This window comes from Spermophilus citellus (genome assembly GCF_964194105.1).
Source record: "Spermophilus citellus genome assembly, chromosome: 4".
In the NCBI taxonomy this organism is placed as follows: Eukaryota; Metazoa; Chordata; class Mammalia; order Rodentia; family Sciuridae; genus Spermophilus; species Spermophilus citellus.
This window is the reverse complement of record NC_138185.1, coordinates 105,950,103-105,967,290: the sequence shown is the minus strand read 5'-3', so window position 1 is coordinate 105,967,290 and position 17,188 is coordinate 105,950,103. Positions and strand designations below refer to the sequence as shown.

Sequence of the window (17,188 nt, the reverse complement as noted above, 5' to 3'; positions counted from 1 at the left end):
AAGAGCTGGGTGCTGAGGAAATGAGTGGCACCTTCTGCCTGCTGCCTGGGAGAAGGGGTGACAAGTAGACCTCGGCCCACGCCTTCACCCGTCCCACCACCCTGTGTGCCTGGGGACCTTCCCATCGTGCCCAGCTTCCTGACACATGGTGTCTTTGCAGTTAGCCAGCTCCCTCCTCCTCAGCCCCTCAGCCTGGGGAACGGGTAGTGGTCCTCCCTGCCCAGCTCTGCTCGGGATGGGGTGGGTGAGGCTCCTGGACAAGCTGCTCTGAGTCAGAGGGTGGGGGAGGGGTGTCTGGTGTGCAGAGGGGGCTGCAACCTCTGAGTCACCGGGAGCTTCCTGAGGGCACACCAGGCCTGTCTCCCCACTTGCCTGATGAGCCACCACGACAGTGTGTGCAGGTATTTATGGCTGGTTTTCACCCCTCAGCAGGTGGTGTGAACACACTGCGGTCTGAGTGTACGCACGCATGGTGTTGTGATCCGAGACTGCAGGGAGGCCTTCTAGCTCTCTCCCCCTCTGACTTGCCAGCCCGAGCCACATCATCTACCTGATGGAGAGGATCCCACCCCGTCCTGCTTCAGGGCTCTGGGTGTCCCTGACCCCAGGGTCGTCTTTGTTCTCCTGCCTGGTCCAGTCCACACAGCTGTCCTGCTCCCAGGACTATCCAGAGACTTGGCCACATCTACCTGTCACATGCCAGGGAGCTGGCCTCCCTTCCTGTCCCTTATCTCCTGATGGCCACCCTGCTGCACCTCGGTGTGCCCATCCCACTCAGTTTGATCGAATTTTGGAAACCAGACTGGCATGTTCCTGATTCCAGGACCTTTGTGATCTTAGACAAAAGATGTCCCCACTTGGGGGTGGGGAGTTGTCCTTAGGGCCCAGAGTGGGCACCCAGTCCTGAGATCGGTCTCTAGAAAATGCCTCCCTCTACTCTCTGTCCAGATCATCCTGGCTGACACCACAGGCACCTAACCCAACTGCCCGTGCCCGAAAGGGAAGTGATAGACGGGCATCGGGGCAGAAAGAGGGCTCCTGGAAATGCCACACCCCAGCCGATGGCAGAGGGCTGAACTGAGAGTTCAGCTGCTGTGGGGAGCAGCTGGAGGTCCACGCTCCCGTGCTCAGTGGTGCTGACTTGCTGCGCAGCCCAGGGTACCTACAAGGCCTCTCTGTGCATCAGCAAAACAGGCCTGGGGACCAGACCAAGGCTGCACAAGACAGCATGAGGGGTGTGGAGAGGCGCCCAGGGAAGAGGTCCAGCCCATGGCATATTTGATAAGAGCTTTCGGGATTCCCGCCTTTCCTCTGGGAGAAGGAAACCACCTAGAGAACTAATGCTCTCCTGGGTATCCAGGAGTAGGAAGAGGGGCCTGCCCACTGACCCAGCTGAGTGACAGGCCCAGTCCTGCGCCCTGTGTGGCCGCGGGTCAGTTACAGAAAGAGGATCTGGCAGCTTCCCAGGACCAGGTAGGGGACAGGGATGCCTCTCCTAGGCCTAGTCTGCCCCCACCCAGGCTTTGTGTGGCCCTTGGCAGAGCTGAGCCTGCCATGGCACCACTCAGGTGGCCTATCTGCCCTTCCTTCACGGGGCTGGACTGCAGGCCCTGGCCTGAGGGGCAGTGGGCTTCCAAGCTCTTCACCAGGGAGGAGAAAAATACCAGCAGTCCCCCCTCCCCCTCTCCCATCCCCCCTCCCTCCCCCCCCCCCCAGGCCTCTCTCCGAGCTCTGGCCTGCTTGTTTCCTCCTCTGCCTCCTGGGGGTGAAAAGGACCTTGTGGATGGTGGACCAGGTCCTGACAGCTCCTTCTTGGGCTGTCCCCCCTCCCACTACTGTCCTGGGCTCAGGCCTTAATGAAGCGTAAACAGCCTGGCAGAGGAAAGCCTCATTAGGCCTGATCTAATTAGGAGTCCCTGTGAGGTGGGGTGGGCAGGGGAGGTGGGGGGAGCGCCCACTCTGGAGGGCCTACTGTGCACCCGCAATGTCACCCATGTGTGTGCACACTCCTGGGACTCTCCCCACAGCCCTCCAAGCGCCACCGGGAACCTGAGTGGAAAGCAGGTCAGAGAGGACAGGTGGCTTCACTGGGAGGTGCACCCTGGGTCTGACCCCAGCACCAGCCTCGGAGGCTGGCAGAACCCCAGCTCCCCAGACCCCCTGGCCACCCTCCATCATCGCACGCCCCAGCGATGGCACGTTTCTGCCATTTCTGGCTCTCTGTGTCTCTGGCCCGCCTCTCTCCAGCACCACCTGACTCCATCGTGGGTCAAATGGTGGGAGGCAGGGCATGGGGCCAGCAGGCTCTCAGCCCCCCCCACACCCACCCCTCATCTGTCCCCCCCTGTAATCAGGGAGGGTGTGGGGGAGCTGACAGGATGCCAGGCGCCGGCCACCCCTTCGTTCGTCTTAGCTAACAAGCTGTTTATGGGTGTGACGTGACACCTGCTTTCTTCTTTATAAGTTCAATAATTTATAGGCATATTAGTGGCCAGGCGGCCACCCTGGGTCTCAGCTAGACGGGACGGGGCGATGCAGCCCGGTGCCTCTGCCGATATTTACTCTCTCCCACCATCAATTATTAAGAAGCCCTCCTTCATTTTTGCACATAATTACATGAGCCGTTACGGTTCCAGCCCCCCCCCCCCCCCCCCGATCCCTCTGGAGAGGGGCCCAGTCTACCCGACAGGGCAGGGGGACCAGCAGGCTGGAGTGTGAGGCAGGCAGCCATGCTCCCTGGGAGAGGTGCAGCAGCCTCAGTCTGCACCCCCCTCTCAGCCAAGCCGGACCCCCTTGGCCAGCACGGGCCTTCCTCAGGGCCACTGTCTCCCCCATCCCAGGCCAGGCCTTTGTACCCCTGGTCTCTGTGCAGAGAGCGCCACCCTCACCTCCGTACACCTGACTGGCTCCTTCTCATCCTTCAATTCCAGTGCAGCCTTCACTGCCTCCTAGATACCTGCTGTGACCCCCAGGACCTGCTCTGTGTGTGCACACCTTCTCTCACCTCCACCTGTGCCACACTGGGTTGAGACTTGCTTGCTAGACCATGAGGTTTGTCATGGCACAGAGAAAACTATAGAAAACGTGTGTTGAATGAATGAATAAATGAATGTATGCAGGGTAGATGGGCAGATGGATGCTAGTGAGGCCACCAAAGCACCTGCCTTCCCGTCCCCATCCAGGAAGTCTGTCCTGATGGCTCCTCCTCCTCTTAGATCCCCCAGACACTCCTGATCTGGGCTGTGATCCCCCTCTAGGCAGCGAGGCCAGGGCCTTCCATCTCCATCCCCAGCCCCAGAGGGTAGGACAGAGGGAAGGAGGACATATATCCTGCCAATCCTGCTGGGTGACCTGGGGAGATTGTTCCTCCTTCCTGATCCTGTTTCTTCATTGGTTGAATGGGGAGAGTGAAAGTCCCTGCTTTACAGAGCCTGGCTGAGGCTCACATGAGACAACCTGCAGAAGCACCCACGCAGGGTCTCTCACATCGCTGTGGTTCAGTAATGCTCCTTAACCTCAACCTTCATCTGGGAACTGAGTCTGTGTACGACTGAACCAAATTGGGTTGAATCATCTTATTTGCACTTTTTCTTGTCCACACTTCCTTGTTTTTATTCTCCCCTGCTCTGTAGCTGGTGCCAGGCTTGGCTCACAGGGGCTCTCCAAACATTCCAGACTGATGTAATCAAGAAATTCCCAGCTGGGCACAGTGGGTAAGCCTGTAATCCCAGTGACTCGGGAGGCTGAGTCAGGAGGATTATAAATTCAAAGCCAGCCTCAGTAACTTATCGAGGCCCTGAGCAATTCAGAGACTCTGTCTCTAATAAAATATAAAATAAAGGGCTGGGGACATGGCTTGGGGGTTAAGCACTCCTGGGTTCAATTCCTGGTACCAAAAAAAAAAAAAAAAAAAGAATTTTCCAATCTGTCAATCTACACCTATGAGGTGGAGGGTCTTCCCTTCAATAGAATGATAGAGGCCAGGGAGAGGCCAAGGACTCCCTTAAATTAGTGACAGTGAGGAACCAAGCCCTGGCCTCCCACTGGACTCTGAAAGCCTGAGAGTAGCTGCCTGGAGACCCTGTGCCTCAGTTTTCTCCTCTGTAAGAAGAGATGATCATAGAATGGGCCCCACGGGGTTGTTGAGAGGATCAAATGAGTTGTTGAGCAAGAAGATAACTTAGAGCCACCCCAGAGTGTGGTGTTCAGGACAGGCCTGACCCCTCAGCCTCCCTTTCTCTCTCTGAGAAGCAGCAGTCCCCTGGAATTGGCACTGGTCATTCCATGCATGTGTGCACGTTTCCTGTGTGTGCAGGTATTTGTGCTCAGTTGATAGGGGTTGGGGTTTGTTTTCAAATTATGTAAATGGCACCACCTTGTATGTACCTTTGATTGTTCCTCCACATGGCATTTGTGATTTCACCCAGGCCCATATGGATAACTCCAGTGTCTCTGGGCTCAGGGCTGCATAGTGTTCCCTTGTGTGGTTATGCCAGAGTGTGTTCATTCCCCCTGCCGATGATGGGCATGTAGCATGTTTCTGATTTTCCACCATTATAGACAATACATTCCCCTACTTGCCTTCTTGTTTCTCGGGGACACATACTCAGTATGGGAACTGTTGGGTCATAGGATGTGCATTTTTTTCAACTTCACCAGAAAACTGCCAAGTTACTATGCCATTGGGGGCACTTTGCCTGAATTATCTCCATGCTCCCAGCCATTGGGAGAAAGGAACTGTTAGGCCACTTAACAGATGGAGCGTGTATTAGTTAGCTGGTGCCGCATAACAAATCACCCCCAAACGTGATAGCTTAGAACAAATAAGTATTATCTTGCAGTTTCATAGGGCAGGAATCCAGGAGAGGTGGCACTGAGCACCCCTGGCTCAGGGTCCTACAAGGCTGTAGGCAGGGTGGCTGCAGAGCGTGCCTTAGGCTCCACTCAAGGAGGACCTGCTTCTTTTTTTTTTTTTTTTTTTTTTTGAGAGAGAGAGAGAGAATTTTAATATTTATTTTTTAGTTTTCTGTGGACATAACATCTTTGTTTGTATGTGGTGCTGAGGATCGAACCCGGGCTGCAAGCATGCCAGGCAAGCATGCTACCGCTTGAGCCACATCCCTAGCCCAGAACCTGCTTCTAAGCTCATTCACTGGAATCCTGAGGGCTCGTAGGTGTTGACATGAGTTCCTTTCCTTGTGGAATTCTCAACAGAGCTGCTCATATGTGGCAGAATAGACAGAGAAGCCATGGACAGAGGGCACCTATGGAGAAAGCCATAGCTTTTTGGTAATCTAATCTCCGAAGTGACACCCCATCCCTTCCACCATATTCTATTCTTTAGAATAGTCAGTCAGTTGGTCCGGCTCACATTCATGGGGAGGGGATTACACAGCAGGGGGAAGGTAGGGGTCCCTGGGAAACATCCTAGGGCTGCCTATCACAAGGCAGCTGAAGCTCAGAGAGGTGAAATAACTTGTCCAGGGTCACACAGCAGTTAGAGACAAGATCAGAACTGGAACTCAAGGCTGCTTGGCTCCGAAGCTGGCCACATCCCAAGCCGCCACACTGCCTTTGACTCTAGTAATAACAGGTTGTGACTTAAGTTAATAAACAAATCTCCAGCACAACAGAACTCAAGACGACTGCTTAATGAATGGATTTGCTAATAGTGCTGCCTGTTTGCACATATTAGCTCGAGTTCCCCCTGACATGCTCCGTGGGGACAGCTCCGTGGGGACAGCGGAGCCCGGGTTCTCAGGGGGAGCTGCTTTGCCAGGCACAGAGCCCAGGGTCCCAAAGAGCCAGGGAGTGGTCTCTTTATACAAATTGCTTTTTGTCTCTGCATTTTTGTTTTGCTTCCAATTCAATTTAATCTTTTTTTTTTTTAATGGAGTTCACACTTCCCTGACCACTTCTTCTTTTCTTTTCTTTTTTTAGTTGTAGATGGACACCTTTATTTTATTTACTTATTTTTATGTGATGCTGAGGATCGAAGCCAGCGCCTCGCCCTTGCGAGGCAAGTGCTCCACCACGGAGCTACAACCCAAGCCCCTTCCCTGACTTCTTAAGGACAGCTAACTGCACCCCGTGGTCACTCAAGGTTAGGAACATCAAGTATTTTCCTGAAGGGACTTCAAAGTGGGCAGGGTGGACGTGGCCCACTCACTGGTTGACCCCAGACAAATTTCTTGCATCTCAGCCACCAGATAGTCCAGCCCTGCAGGCAGGGCTATGGTAAGGTCAAGTAAGGGCCAGCCCGCTACCTTCTTTCTCCACCAAGACTTCTGCTGTGAGTCCTCCAAGAACCGCCACCCCGACCCCGCACTCCTATCCTCAGCAGTCCCATAGAGAGAGGGCTGCTGACTGCATTGCTTCTAGATGGTGGAAGGTCACTCACACTGGAACCTTTCCAGTGGAGGCAAGGGTGACCAAGGCCCTGAGGTGAGCGCAAGTGGGAGTTTAGGATTCCAGAGTGTCCCTGTCCCTCATGCCCTGGTCCCTTTCCCTAGGGAAGCCATTGGTCCTGGGGGATTGAGTCAGCTTTCATTTAAACACAGTGGAACCTCTGCAGGCAGGGCCCTAGGCTCAGTAGAAACTAAAGGAGACGCAAGACCAAACTATGCCCCCCAGGTATTCTCAGTTCTCAGAGGATAAAGACCTCAGTCCAGACTTCTCCAAGTAGGATACTAACAGCAGTCTCAGGACAGACCCCTGGCTAACAGAGGAAGTCTCAGGGGGCAGAAAGCAACCATCACAGTAACCAGGATAACCTAAAAAGTACCCAAACTGCCAGGTGTGGTGGCGGTGTCTATAATCCCAGCCGCTTGAGAGGCTGAGGCAAGTGGGTCTCAAGTTCAAAGCCAGCCTCAGCAACTCAGTGAGACTCTGTCTCTAAATAAATACAAAATAGGGCTGGGGATGTGGCTCAGTGGTCGAGTGCCCCTGGGTTCAATCCCCAGTACCAAAAAAAAAAAAGAAAAGAAAAAGAAAAACACGTTCACCAAGTGCCAGCTGTGCTGTGGGCCAGGCTCAGAGTCCAGTACCTACTAGGTATTAAGTCATGGGGTCCTCACTTGGCCCCATGCTGGGGGTCTGTTTAGAGCCTGATTTGACAGAGGAGGAAACCGAGGCTCAGGGTGCTCAAGGACACAAAGCCCAGAAGCCCAGTTCAGTGGAAAAGATGAGGCTTTCAGAGCAGGTTTCTGGAAGAAGGGAGCCCCACAGAGTCCTGGACTGAAGGAGGAGGAGAGAATTCAAGGGTATGAGAAACTTGTTGACAAGAAATGTCCACAGTAGGTGCCAGGGGAGAGGGTGCCCTAATTGAGTGTATCTGCCACAACCAGGCCCTTGGACTCTGGGCCTCCACCTGGACCTGCCATGGATGTCCCTCCAAGTCCACCACCATATATTCAGTTGGGCCAGCCACTGTGGAGTTAAGTCCCTACCTACTGAGCCCCAGTGCCCCCTCTCTGTCCTGGCTGCCCCTTGAAGGATATACAGGAAGAGGCACCTGCCCGAAAGACCCTCTGAACCACACCTAGGTGGGACCCAGTGTTTCACCAGGAGGAGGCAGGAAGGCCCTAAGCCCTGTCACAGCTCCAGGTCTACCTCTAAGTGGGGACTTTACTAGTGGCCCCATCAGGCACCCCCATCCCTTGCTGCACCAGCCCAGGGCTTCCTGCCAATTCTCAATCCCCTTCACTCCAGTTTGAATCTCTGGGACTTCATTAGACCAATGACCTCAGCAACCTGAGCATAAGGGCTACGAGAGCCATGGGGGAGGCTGGGGCCTCTACTGTGACTCCCAGAGGCTATGTGGGCCCCTGGGCTTCTGGGATTCAGCCTAACCCTGAGCTTATAGATACCCCAGGGCAACCCCTTCCCCAGTGCATACAGGGAGAGCTGTGGCCCAGGGGCAACATCCTCCTCAAGGTCACACAGCAAGGTAATAAGTTAATTTGTGACATAAAGTGGAACACAGGGTTTGCCTGAGCACTCAGCTCTAAGGGGGTCTGGTGCCTACTCCATCCCAACCCCCTGACCCCAGTCCATGCCCCAGTGCTGCCCGCCCAGCCCCCACTGGCCTCCCAGCTCCTGGTCTCCGTTTTTCTTGCTAATTAGAGGTCTCAGCAATGACTCCGCTGTCCCAGCCATTTTAGAGCCGTCATTAATTTCAAGTGCCTTCAGAAATAATCATCATCGTAAAAATCCTGTGAGCCGCTGGGCTGCATGCAGGCAGGGCCAGCCCAGAGCAGGCATGCAGGCAGGCCTGTGTGTGCCACCCTCTGTCCTGTGCCCCAAGGGACCCCATCTCTACCAGGGCCCTGCCTCCTGCAACCTCAGCCTCCCAGAGTGAGAGGAGAACAGGGCCTGGATCCCACATCAGGCACACAGAGCTTCAAGGTCCTGCTCTACCTCTTCGGCATACATAAACTTGAGCAAGTCACCAGCTCTCCCTGAGCTTCAGTTTATCTGTATGGTGGGGACAGCAAAACCAATCCTGCAGCAAGATGAAGAATGTCAAGCACAGCTCACAGCCAGACTCAGAAGAGGCTGAGTAAGTGTTAAAGGACTGGTCCCTTCCTCCAGAGTCCCCTGGCAGTCCCGTTCCAGCCTCTGATTTGCTGCAGGCATTCAGGCTCCTTGCAGCCATCCGCCCCTGCTTTATTGGGACTTGTGAGTTGTCACCTGAAACCGTGATGTGCCAACCCATGAGACACGCAGTCTCAGACCTGCTCTTGGGAACTCCAAATCTGAGGACAGAGAGGGAGGAGAAGAGGACCTTGTCTCTAAAGCCACTTCATCTGGGGAGGGGAGGCAGGAATAGAGACAGTCTTGGTTTGATCTTGAAGAATGGACAGAAACCAGGAAGGAGGCATGCCCAGACAGTGGACCAAGGAGAAAACTTGGCAGAGGGGCTGACACTCCTCCTCTGTAGCTCTGGATAGGATCTCCTAGATGTGTCAAAGAAGTCTTCAACTGAGCCTTCTTGACTTTTTATGCTGTCCAGGGCCCTGGGCCACCTGAGAGTGCTCTCCAGGCAGGATGGAGAAACGCCTTTTAGGAAGCTCAGGAGGCGGCATTTGATTGGGGGACTCCCATAAATAACACGGAGGTCAGGGCCCAGGTTCCAGCTAAGCCTTTCAAAGGGCATCTCCTCAAAAGTTCTCACCCCAAAGCCTCCCAGTCCCCATTATTCCTGTCGGTGGATATCTGAGAGGCTCGTTTCTTTTGGAGACAGGTTAGAGGCTGTTGAGATGGAGGACTAGGACTGTGGGGCAGTTCCTTGCAGACACAGCTCTGCGTCATCCCTGCAGCCTCCAAGACGCAAAGAGATCATTGTGGGCGCCAAAAGACCCCACCCTGGGACACCGACTTCCTCAGCCAGCATCTGGGTCTGGGGGCGGGGGCGACGAGCTCTCCCCCATTTCTCCGCCGAGATCACTGAGGCAGGGAGCAGGTGAGTCGGGGGCGGAGATCTGCTGTGGCCGCGCCTTGCCTGCGTCAGTCGCCGCACCAGGAATAGCCCCCGCCCCCGCCCCCGCCCCGCAGCGGGTCTGGCAGAGCCTTTACGCAGGAGCTAGGGAGCGTCTATTCCTGTCGGGCTGGTGGGAGGAGGAGGCGCGGGAGGGCGGGAGCACACCGGTAACTCACAAACAGCCAGGGTGGAGAAGCTGGAGCCCTGGAAGGGGGTCGGGGGGAGCGGTGTTGATGGGCCAGGGAGCCACCTTCGCTGGACTCTGGAAGGGAGGGGGACTCCTGTGCCCGCCTCTCTTATCTCCTCTCCCACCTGTAAGTCTCTCTGCCAAGCCTGCCTCCTACTGGTTTACTCAGCCCTGGTAGGCGATTCAAATTCCCTTCCCAGCCCTTAGAAGCTGTGTGACCATGGGCAAGTCACCTAACATCCCTGAGCCTTGGATTCCTTCTCTCTGTCACAAGGAACAATAGCGCCTCTTCCCAAGGTTTCTGGAAGATGAATGTCATGACCCAGCGTGGACACCTGCTGGGAAGGGGCTCTAGCTAGGCTTGGGATGAGGATGGACATAGACATAGAAGAAAAGAGAGTTCATCAGGCCGGACTGTCCAGAGCAGTGGTGTGGCAGTGAGACTGAGAGGTACGCAGAAGCGGTTTAGCTGGAACAGGTCTGTGCAACTCTTTGGGGTATGTGTGAGGCTAATTGTGGAAAGCAAGACAGTGCTAGGGGGGTGTGGTGGGGAGTGACCTCTCCTTGCCAATCAGGCATCTCTGCATCTCTGCAGATGTCAGACAAGCTTCTTGGGAGAAGGGTGAGGCACTGGGAGCAGGGTCTGGGGGTCGGCCCCAGAAACTGACAGGCCTTGGGCTAGTCTCCCTCCCAGCCTCTGCTTCTTCTCTGCCTACAGGAGTCCCTACCCCTGTGGATTCAAGGTATCAGGAGCACTAATGTGCTAATGGGGACAGCAGTAATGTGCTAAAAGAGAAGGGGCCACTGTGCCTGGCGGTGATAGCACTCATGATGATTCTAATAAAACTGGTTGGTATTAAAGGGCATCTGGCTTCAAGTAGATGGAGGGGGTGTATAGTGGAAAGAGGTGAGTCCCAAAGCCTACTCTTCAGGCTTTGCCAAGACATCCTGCCTGCCTAGTCTCTTTATCTGTGCATCAAGGAGGATTTGGATCTCTAAGGAGAGGTCTCATTCCTTGGGAGCTAGCTCAAGCCTAGGCCAGGATTCTCCCTCCCTGCAAGACCTTTGGGGAGCCAGGTGGGAACGGCCAGGTCCAGACTGAGGCTCTGCACTGCCCTCTGCTGGTCACTGAGTGCAGTGCCCCCTGGCCACAACCGGTCAGAGAAGCCTGCTGCCCTCTGCTGGACAGGAATCCAGGCAGGGCGGACCCCCGCCGCAAATGCGGAAGCAAGACCAGGCATCGGTTTAGAACCGCGGAGCCGGCGCGGCTTCCTCAGTGTCCTTTGGCGCTTTTGGTTCCGCCGGCTTCGTCCCAAGACAGCTAGGATGTGGCCTCTAGGGTTTCGCGGACATTTCGAGAAGAGCAGGACAGAAGCTTTGAGTCTGACCCCTCTCGTGCCGCCCTCCAAACAACCCTGGCCAGGTGGGGAGCGCTGCCTGTTCACGTGTGTGTGTTCATCCACACGGCAGTGTGCGGTCGTACCAGTTAACACGTGTGATCACTGGTGCTCATATGCACACGCATGTGGCCAGACCCAATCACACGCGAACGGGTGCACACATCCAGGGAGAACCGCAGGCCCGATTCTCCTGGGCCGGGCTGACCCGGGACTCGCGGGGAGCCAGGAACCCAGAGGGCCGCTGCTTTGTGCAAGACCAGAGCGCGGGGGCGCCGGTTCCGACGCGAGGCTGGCGCGCCCCTCCACGGCGCCCCCCCCTTGCCAGTTTCATTGCCCCATCGGTGCAGGGCCGTGGTTGGGGCGCTCCTCGCTCTCCGCCAAAAGGAGACCTCACCGCCCGCCCCCCCTTGGTTTTGCGGCCGCGCCTTCTCCTCCCCCGCCCGGCTCCCGCCGCTCGCTCGCTCGCTCCCTCCCTCCGTCCCTCCTCCCTCCCCGGCTCGCTGCTCGCTCCTTGCGCTCCCTCCCCGCGCCGCGGCAGAGCGCGGAGCCCGAGCGGGAGCCCGGGCGGGAGCCGGCGCGGGAGCCGGAGCGGGCGGCGGACGACAGCACGGGCGGCAGCAGCGGCCAGTCCCGGAGCGCGCGGAGTCCCCACCCGCGCCGCTCCGGCCCCTCTCCCGACGCGGGGCTCCGAGCAGCATGCGTGTCCGCTGCCCGCCGGCCCCAGCCCTAGCCCTGGCCCCGGCCCTGCGGCGGAGCGCGCCCGGCCTCGACCCCGGCCCCAGCGGCAGAGGCGGCGGCGGCGGCTCCAGGCCGGCCGGGGGGGCAGAACCAGGCTCGTGGAGCCCGCGTCGCACGTCCTGAGCGCGTCCGCCCCTCCGCCCGCCGGGGCCGCGGCCTCCGCCTTCCCACTTCTGGGTCCCCGGTCCGGGTCCGGCTTGGCTCCTACCCGCGTAGGGTGGACATACTGACCGCCAGCCCCGCGAGGGCGCGTGGACGGCCGGGCGGAGGTGTGGAAGAGGAGGAGGAGACGGAGGAGGGGGCTGGGCAGGGGCTGGGGCCGGGCTGGCGGGAGAGACATGCGATTGGTGACCGAGCCGAGCGGACGGACGGCGCGCCCGAGATGCAGGTGAGCCCCGCTGCCGTGGTGAGCCAAGAGCGGTCAGCCCGCGGCGAGTGCCCCTGGGGGCCGCCAGCGGCCCAGGCTTCTACCTCCTGGGGATGCAGGACACTCTAGTGTCCACCCAGACCTCATTTGGGAGGGTCACAGGCCTGATCCCCTCCTAAGCCTCAGAAATAATTCCTCCTTTCTTATTTCTGCCACCCTAACATTTCCAGATTGGTAAACTGGGATCCGGGAGCTGTGAGGGGTCCCCGACCAGCATCCCATTCCTGCTTTGGTGTCCCTCCCCCACTCCTCCCATTCTGAGCATTGGTCATGCAAAGGAGAAGCCCCTGTCTCCGTGAACCCCAGATCCCCCCAGGCAGTCCTCTCTTTCCCTAGGCACTCCCAAGCCAGTGGACACAGGTCAGGGACTGGGGTTCTCCTCAGGCTCCAGCCTGGATGGCGGCTCCCTCCCCACAGGAGCTTCGGCCCCTTTCCAGCTTCAGCCCTGGGAAAGAGAAATGAGGAGGGGGTGGAGTAAAGAGGAGAGGGAGTTGGGCAGAGGAGAACCCAGGAACCCTTTAGGGGCCTCCCCTTTGTCTGCCTTCAGCCGGGCTTCTCACCTCCTCCTGTCCCACTTTTCCTTCTGAGGCAGAGGGTGGGAGGTGGGAACCAGCTGTGAAGAGGGAGGTGAGGAAGGAGCCTCCTGCTCCCCCACCACACAACCTCTTTGGGTGGGCTATGGTGCTTTCTGCCCTCCAAGGCAGCCCCAGGAGACTTCTCTCTCTAGGTGGATCCCACTTTAAGGAGGAGGGGTGGGGCCAGGCCAGTGGACAGTCCCCTCTGGGCTTTTGGTGGGGTACCAGTCCAGCTTTCTTGTGCCTGCACCTCCCCTTTGTTCTCAGAGGTCCTGGGGTCTGGGTGGGGGAGAAGGGTCATGTGGGAGGATGGAAACAGCTCTGCCCTGTTGGGTGGGAGTGCCCGAGGCCCTGAGATGGAGGCAGTACCACCTGGGATAGCCCCTTCCTGCCAACCTTCCCTCGGTCCTCCTCTGCTTGGCTTGGGTAGCCAAAGGGCACCCAGCCCAGTCTGGCCCCTGGTTCTCTGCTCAGCCCTGCTAGCCATTGTGCCAAAGGCTTCACCACTGGGGCCTCCCTTGCCTGGGGAACCTGGGGCATCCAGCAGGTAGGGAGCCTGGGGCTTCCCCAGATCCAGTGAGGAGCGCTGGTAAGGAAAGAGAGAGTCCACTGCTCTTGGGCTGTTTGTCCTTGTGTGGCCTGGGAGGGGCTCAGAGTCCTCCCACCACTGGGAAGGTGATAGCCTTTGGTCTGCTGGGACAGCATAACTGTCCCTGTTTTCTACCCATGGCTAGAGACAAGGGGGTGACAAGAGGGAAGAGGCCGAGAACTCCTTGAGCTCAGAAATGGGGCCAGGCAGCACCTAGCTGCCTCCTGGAGGCCGTTTAGCAGAGGTGAGACAGCCCCCCCCCCCCGGGGGTCTTATCTCTGCCCCCTGCCATCAGAAGTGTGTGATGGCCCTGGCTGGGTTCTGGTCCTGGTCCTGGGTGGTGTTCTGTTAAGGCTTCAGTGCTCCCCAGGCCTGGAGTTAGGGTGGGTCCCAAACCTGAGGGACGAGCTTTTATGGATGGATGGGTGTGTGCAGCAGGCCAAGGTTCAATGACCTGGGGAGAGTGGGGGGGGGGGTTGAGTAGGGGAGGGGGGGTGTGAGTAGGGGGGGGGTGTGACTAGAAGGAAGGTTGAGATACCACTTTTTACCCTGCCATGAGCCTCTTTGATCCTAGGGGTCTTCTCCACCCACTTTTCCTATTCTGGATATTGTTTTTTAAAAAACGGAATTCTGGAGGGGCACTACCCTCCTCTTTCCAGAATGGGTTTCTGTTCAGCTTGAAGCTACCAGGGTAGCTCTGCTGGTGCTGCTCCTTGGGTACCTGCGGAAGCAAAAGGCTGGAGCCATGTGGCTGGGATTGGGGGGGGGGAGGGGGACATTCCTGTTGAGAAATGAGGCAGTTTGTGTGACTTGGGCAGGGTCCCACAGAGGCATGAGGTAGCTTGTCAAGCACAGTAAGGGAGTGGGGCTAGGAGGGACCAGGGAGGGGAGGCAGTAGGTGGTAGTGGTTTCAGGGTTGGGGCCTTGGTTTGCTGGCAGAGGTCTTTTGATCTAGCTGTTGTGTGTGTGGCTTACCCTCTGATTGCTCTCTGTTCTGTTCCCAGACATAAGTAGAGTTCCTCTACTTATGTCCGCATCCTCACCTGGTTTGGTCTAGCATCCCCACCCAAAAGGTCCTCCCTCTCCTTCTGACCCCTCCTCCAAGAAGCCTTCCCATCTGCTCCAAGTCACTGGTCCTCCTCACCCAGGCACCCACAGCTTGGAACCTCACTGCTTCACACCTAGTATTGTACCGTCTCATTCATTCCTGCGTTTATTCTGCACCTTCTGTCAGAGCTGCCTGCTCGGGTCTGGGCTAGGCCTGCCCATGGTTCCCATGGATTGCCTTGAACAACCTGGACAAGTCTAGTATTCATCCCTCTGGCTCCCCTGCCTGGCCCCTGGGATGGGGCAGACCTTGGGAGGGAGCAGCTGTTAGTAACTCTTCGTGGCAAAAACTACCTGGAGGGGCTACAGCGTCCTCAGCCTGCATGGATGGCCAGAGCTGAGTGTGGCATTGCTAAGGATGCTCCAGGCCGGAACTGGAGACCCAAGGCAGGGGATTCAGTGGCATGTGCAGGCTCTCAGAGAAGGGGGCTCTCCCTGGGGGCTGAGGTGATCTAGTTCTTAAGGAGGAGGGGAGACTGCCTGAGTAGCGGGCTTTGCAGAGACACAGGAAGCAGGGCTTTCAGGGTCAGGGAAGGTTCTCTGTGGAGAGAGTGTGAGAAGGAAGGGTCATTTCCAAATGGATCTGAGGCATTCTTGACATTGGCCTTTGTTTATGCATCAATTGAATGAATGAATATCTTGGAGTGCTGCAGGCCAGCAGAGCTGTGTGACAGCAATCTACTCCTGTGTTTTCAGTTTATTCAATGTCATTTCATAATGATGCTGTGAGGAGTATGGGCCCTGGAACCAGAAACCTGGATTCAAATCCTGCCTCTGCCACTGCCTAGCTCTGTGACTTTGAGCAACCTAATCTGAGTGTTGGTCTCCTTTTCCATAGAGTGAGGACAACAGCAGCAATATCTACCACCTATGAAGGGATTGACAGTTAAATGTGCTCATATATGCAAAACAATTTAAGAACGGAATCCAGTACACACAATCACTTACTGAATGCTAGCTACTCAGAGTTGGTAACAGTAAGATGCTCTCCATCTTAGCCTTGTAGGTGATACAGAGGTTTGATTTGATAGCTAAGAAAACAATCAGAGAGGTGGTGTGACTTGCCTCAGGTCCCCAGTCAACAAGCCTGGAGCTCACTCTAGAATGCTTCCTGGCCTCTGGGCCAAGGCTCTTGCTCACTGGTTCAGGCCTCACCTGTTAACTAATCAATCCACACATTTTTTTTTTTACCTTTAACTAATTTATTGATTTATTTATTTATGTATTTTTGTGGTGCTGAGAATTGAACCCAGTGCCTCTCACATGCTAGGCAAGCGCTATATCACTGAGCCACAATGCCAGCCCTCAATCCACGTATTTAGTATTAGTACTAGTAATAGTAGTAATCATGGTATAATGAACACCTCAACCTGCTCTCCAACTCAAACACTGGCATCTTTTTTTTTAAATATTTTTTTAGTTGTTGATGGACCTTTATTTATTTATTTATATGCAGTGCTGAGAATCGAATCCAATGCCTCACACATGCCAGGCAAGTGCACTACCACTGAGCCCCAGCCCCAGCCCAAACACTGGCATCTTGATATTGATGTCCATCTCCTGGGCTTCTCCACACCCCATCCATTGGTCCCTTTTTCTGAGGCAACTGCCACCCTAAATAATGCACTTGACATTCTCCTGCCTCTTGGAAATCATATATGTGGGGCTGGTGTTGCAGCTCCGTGCTAGAACCCTGCCAGGCATGCAGAAAGCCCTGGGTTCCATTTCTAGCACTGCAAAATAAAATTAAAAATGAAAACATTTTTATAAAATAAGATCATGCATTTAAAGTATATAGATTTGTTCCAGCTATGTGCGGTCCTTTGGAATTTGCTTTTTTTTCTTCATCATCTTCTTAAGCTTCACCTGTATTGTTGCAAATAATAGTAGTTGTAGTTCATTCATCTTCACTGATGTATCAAGCTCTGTCATAATTGAGTGTATTTCTTTTCCTCCTGTTGATGGGTATTTGGGTTGGTTTCCCTTTTTGGTGCTTACAAACAATATCACCACAAACCTTCTTGTCCCATCTCCCAAGGCGATATTAGTATTAGTAATAGTAACAGTAGTAATCATGGTATAATGAACACCGGGACCTGCTCTCCAACTCGCTAGGAGCAGAATTGCCAGGTCATAGGGCATGTTCATGTTCGGCTTTCCTAGGAAATGTGCCAAAGTATCTTCTGAATTGGTTGGACCAGTTTACATCTCCCCAGCAGGAGATGAGTGTTCCCACTGCCCCCCTTTCTTGCCGTCTTGGTTTTTACTGACTGACTGTAAAATGGTCTTTCATTATGGCCTTGATTTGCATTTCTGGGACTCAAGGCTTCTGGTGGAAGATGGGGGTTGAGATGGGCAGTAGCCGGTGTGCAGTGATGCTCACTAGGGGTCATCCCCTCTGAACCTCAGTTTTCCCAGTTGTAGAGATGCTGTCTGTACAGCCCCAAGTTCAGGGATGGACAGGAGCAGTCAGGGAGGACTCCCCAAGGAAATGGGAATGGTTGGGGGGGGGGGCAAAGAGGGCTTAAGTCCCTGCACATTGAAAGCAAAAGGAGAACAGCAAATTCTAAGAACCCTGTGGTGGCTCTGTGTCCACCCCAGGATGAAAAGGGGTGTTCCCGGCTTGCTGGGGGGAGGGAGCGTATGCTTCATTCTATGAACAGGCCCCCTTCTTCCACAGCCCT

At 55.7% G+C, this 17,188-nt stretch overlaps 1 protein-coding gene across 4 annotated transcripts in view; it reads left to right on the top strand.

Moving 5' to 3' along the window:
- The window catches only part of LINGO1 (leucine rich repeat and Ig domain containing 1), a 223,407-nt gene that overhangs the window by 194,161 nt on the left and 12,058 nt on the right, over positions 1–17,188 (top strand). Inside the window, exon 1 of one of the 4 annotated variants that reach the window (XM_081290068.1) lies at positions 12,071–12,194. The exons of the other annotated variants lie outside the window; for them this stretch is intronic. Within the exon in view, the coding sequence (XP_081146194.1) occupies positions 12,189–12,194 (6 nt within the window). The 5' untranslated portion in view covers positions 12,071–12,188. Of the gene's footprint in view, positions 1–12,070; positions 12,195–17,188 lie in introns of those variants that run through there. 4 annotated transcript variants of the gene reach the window in all.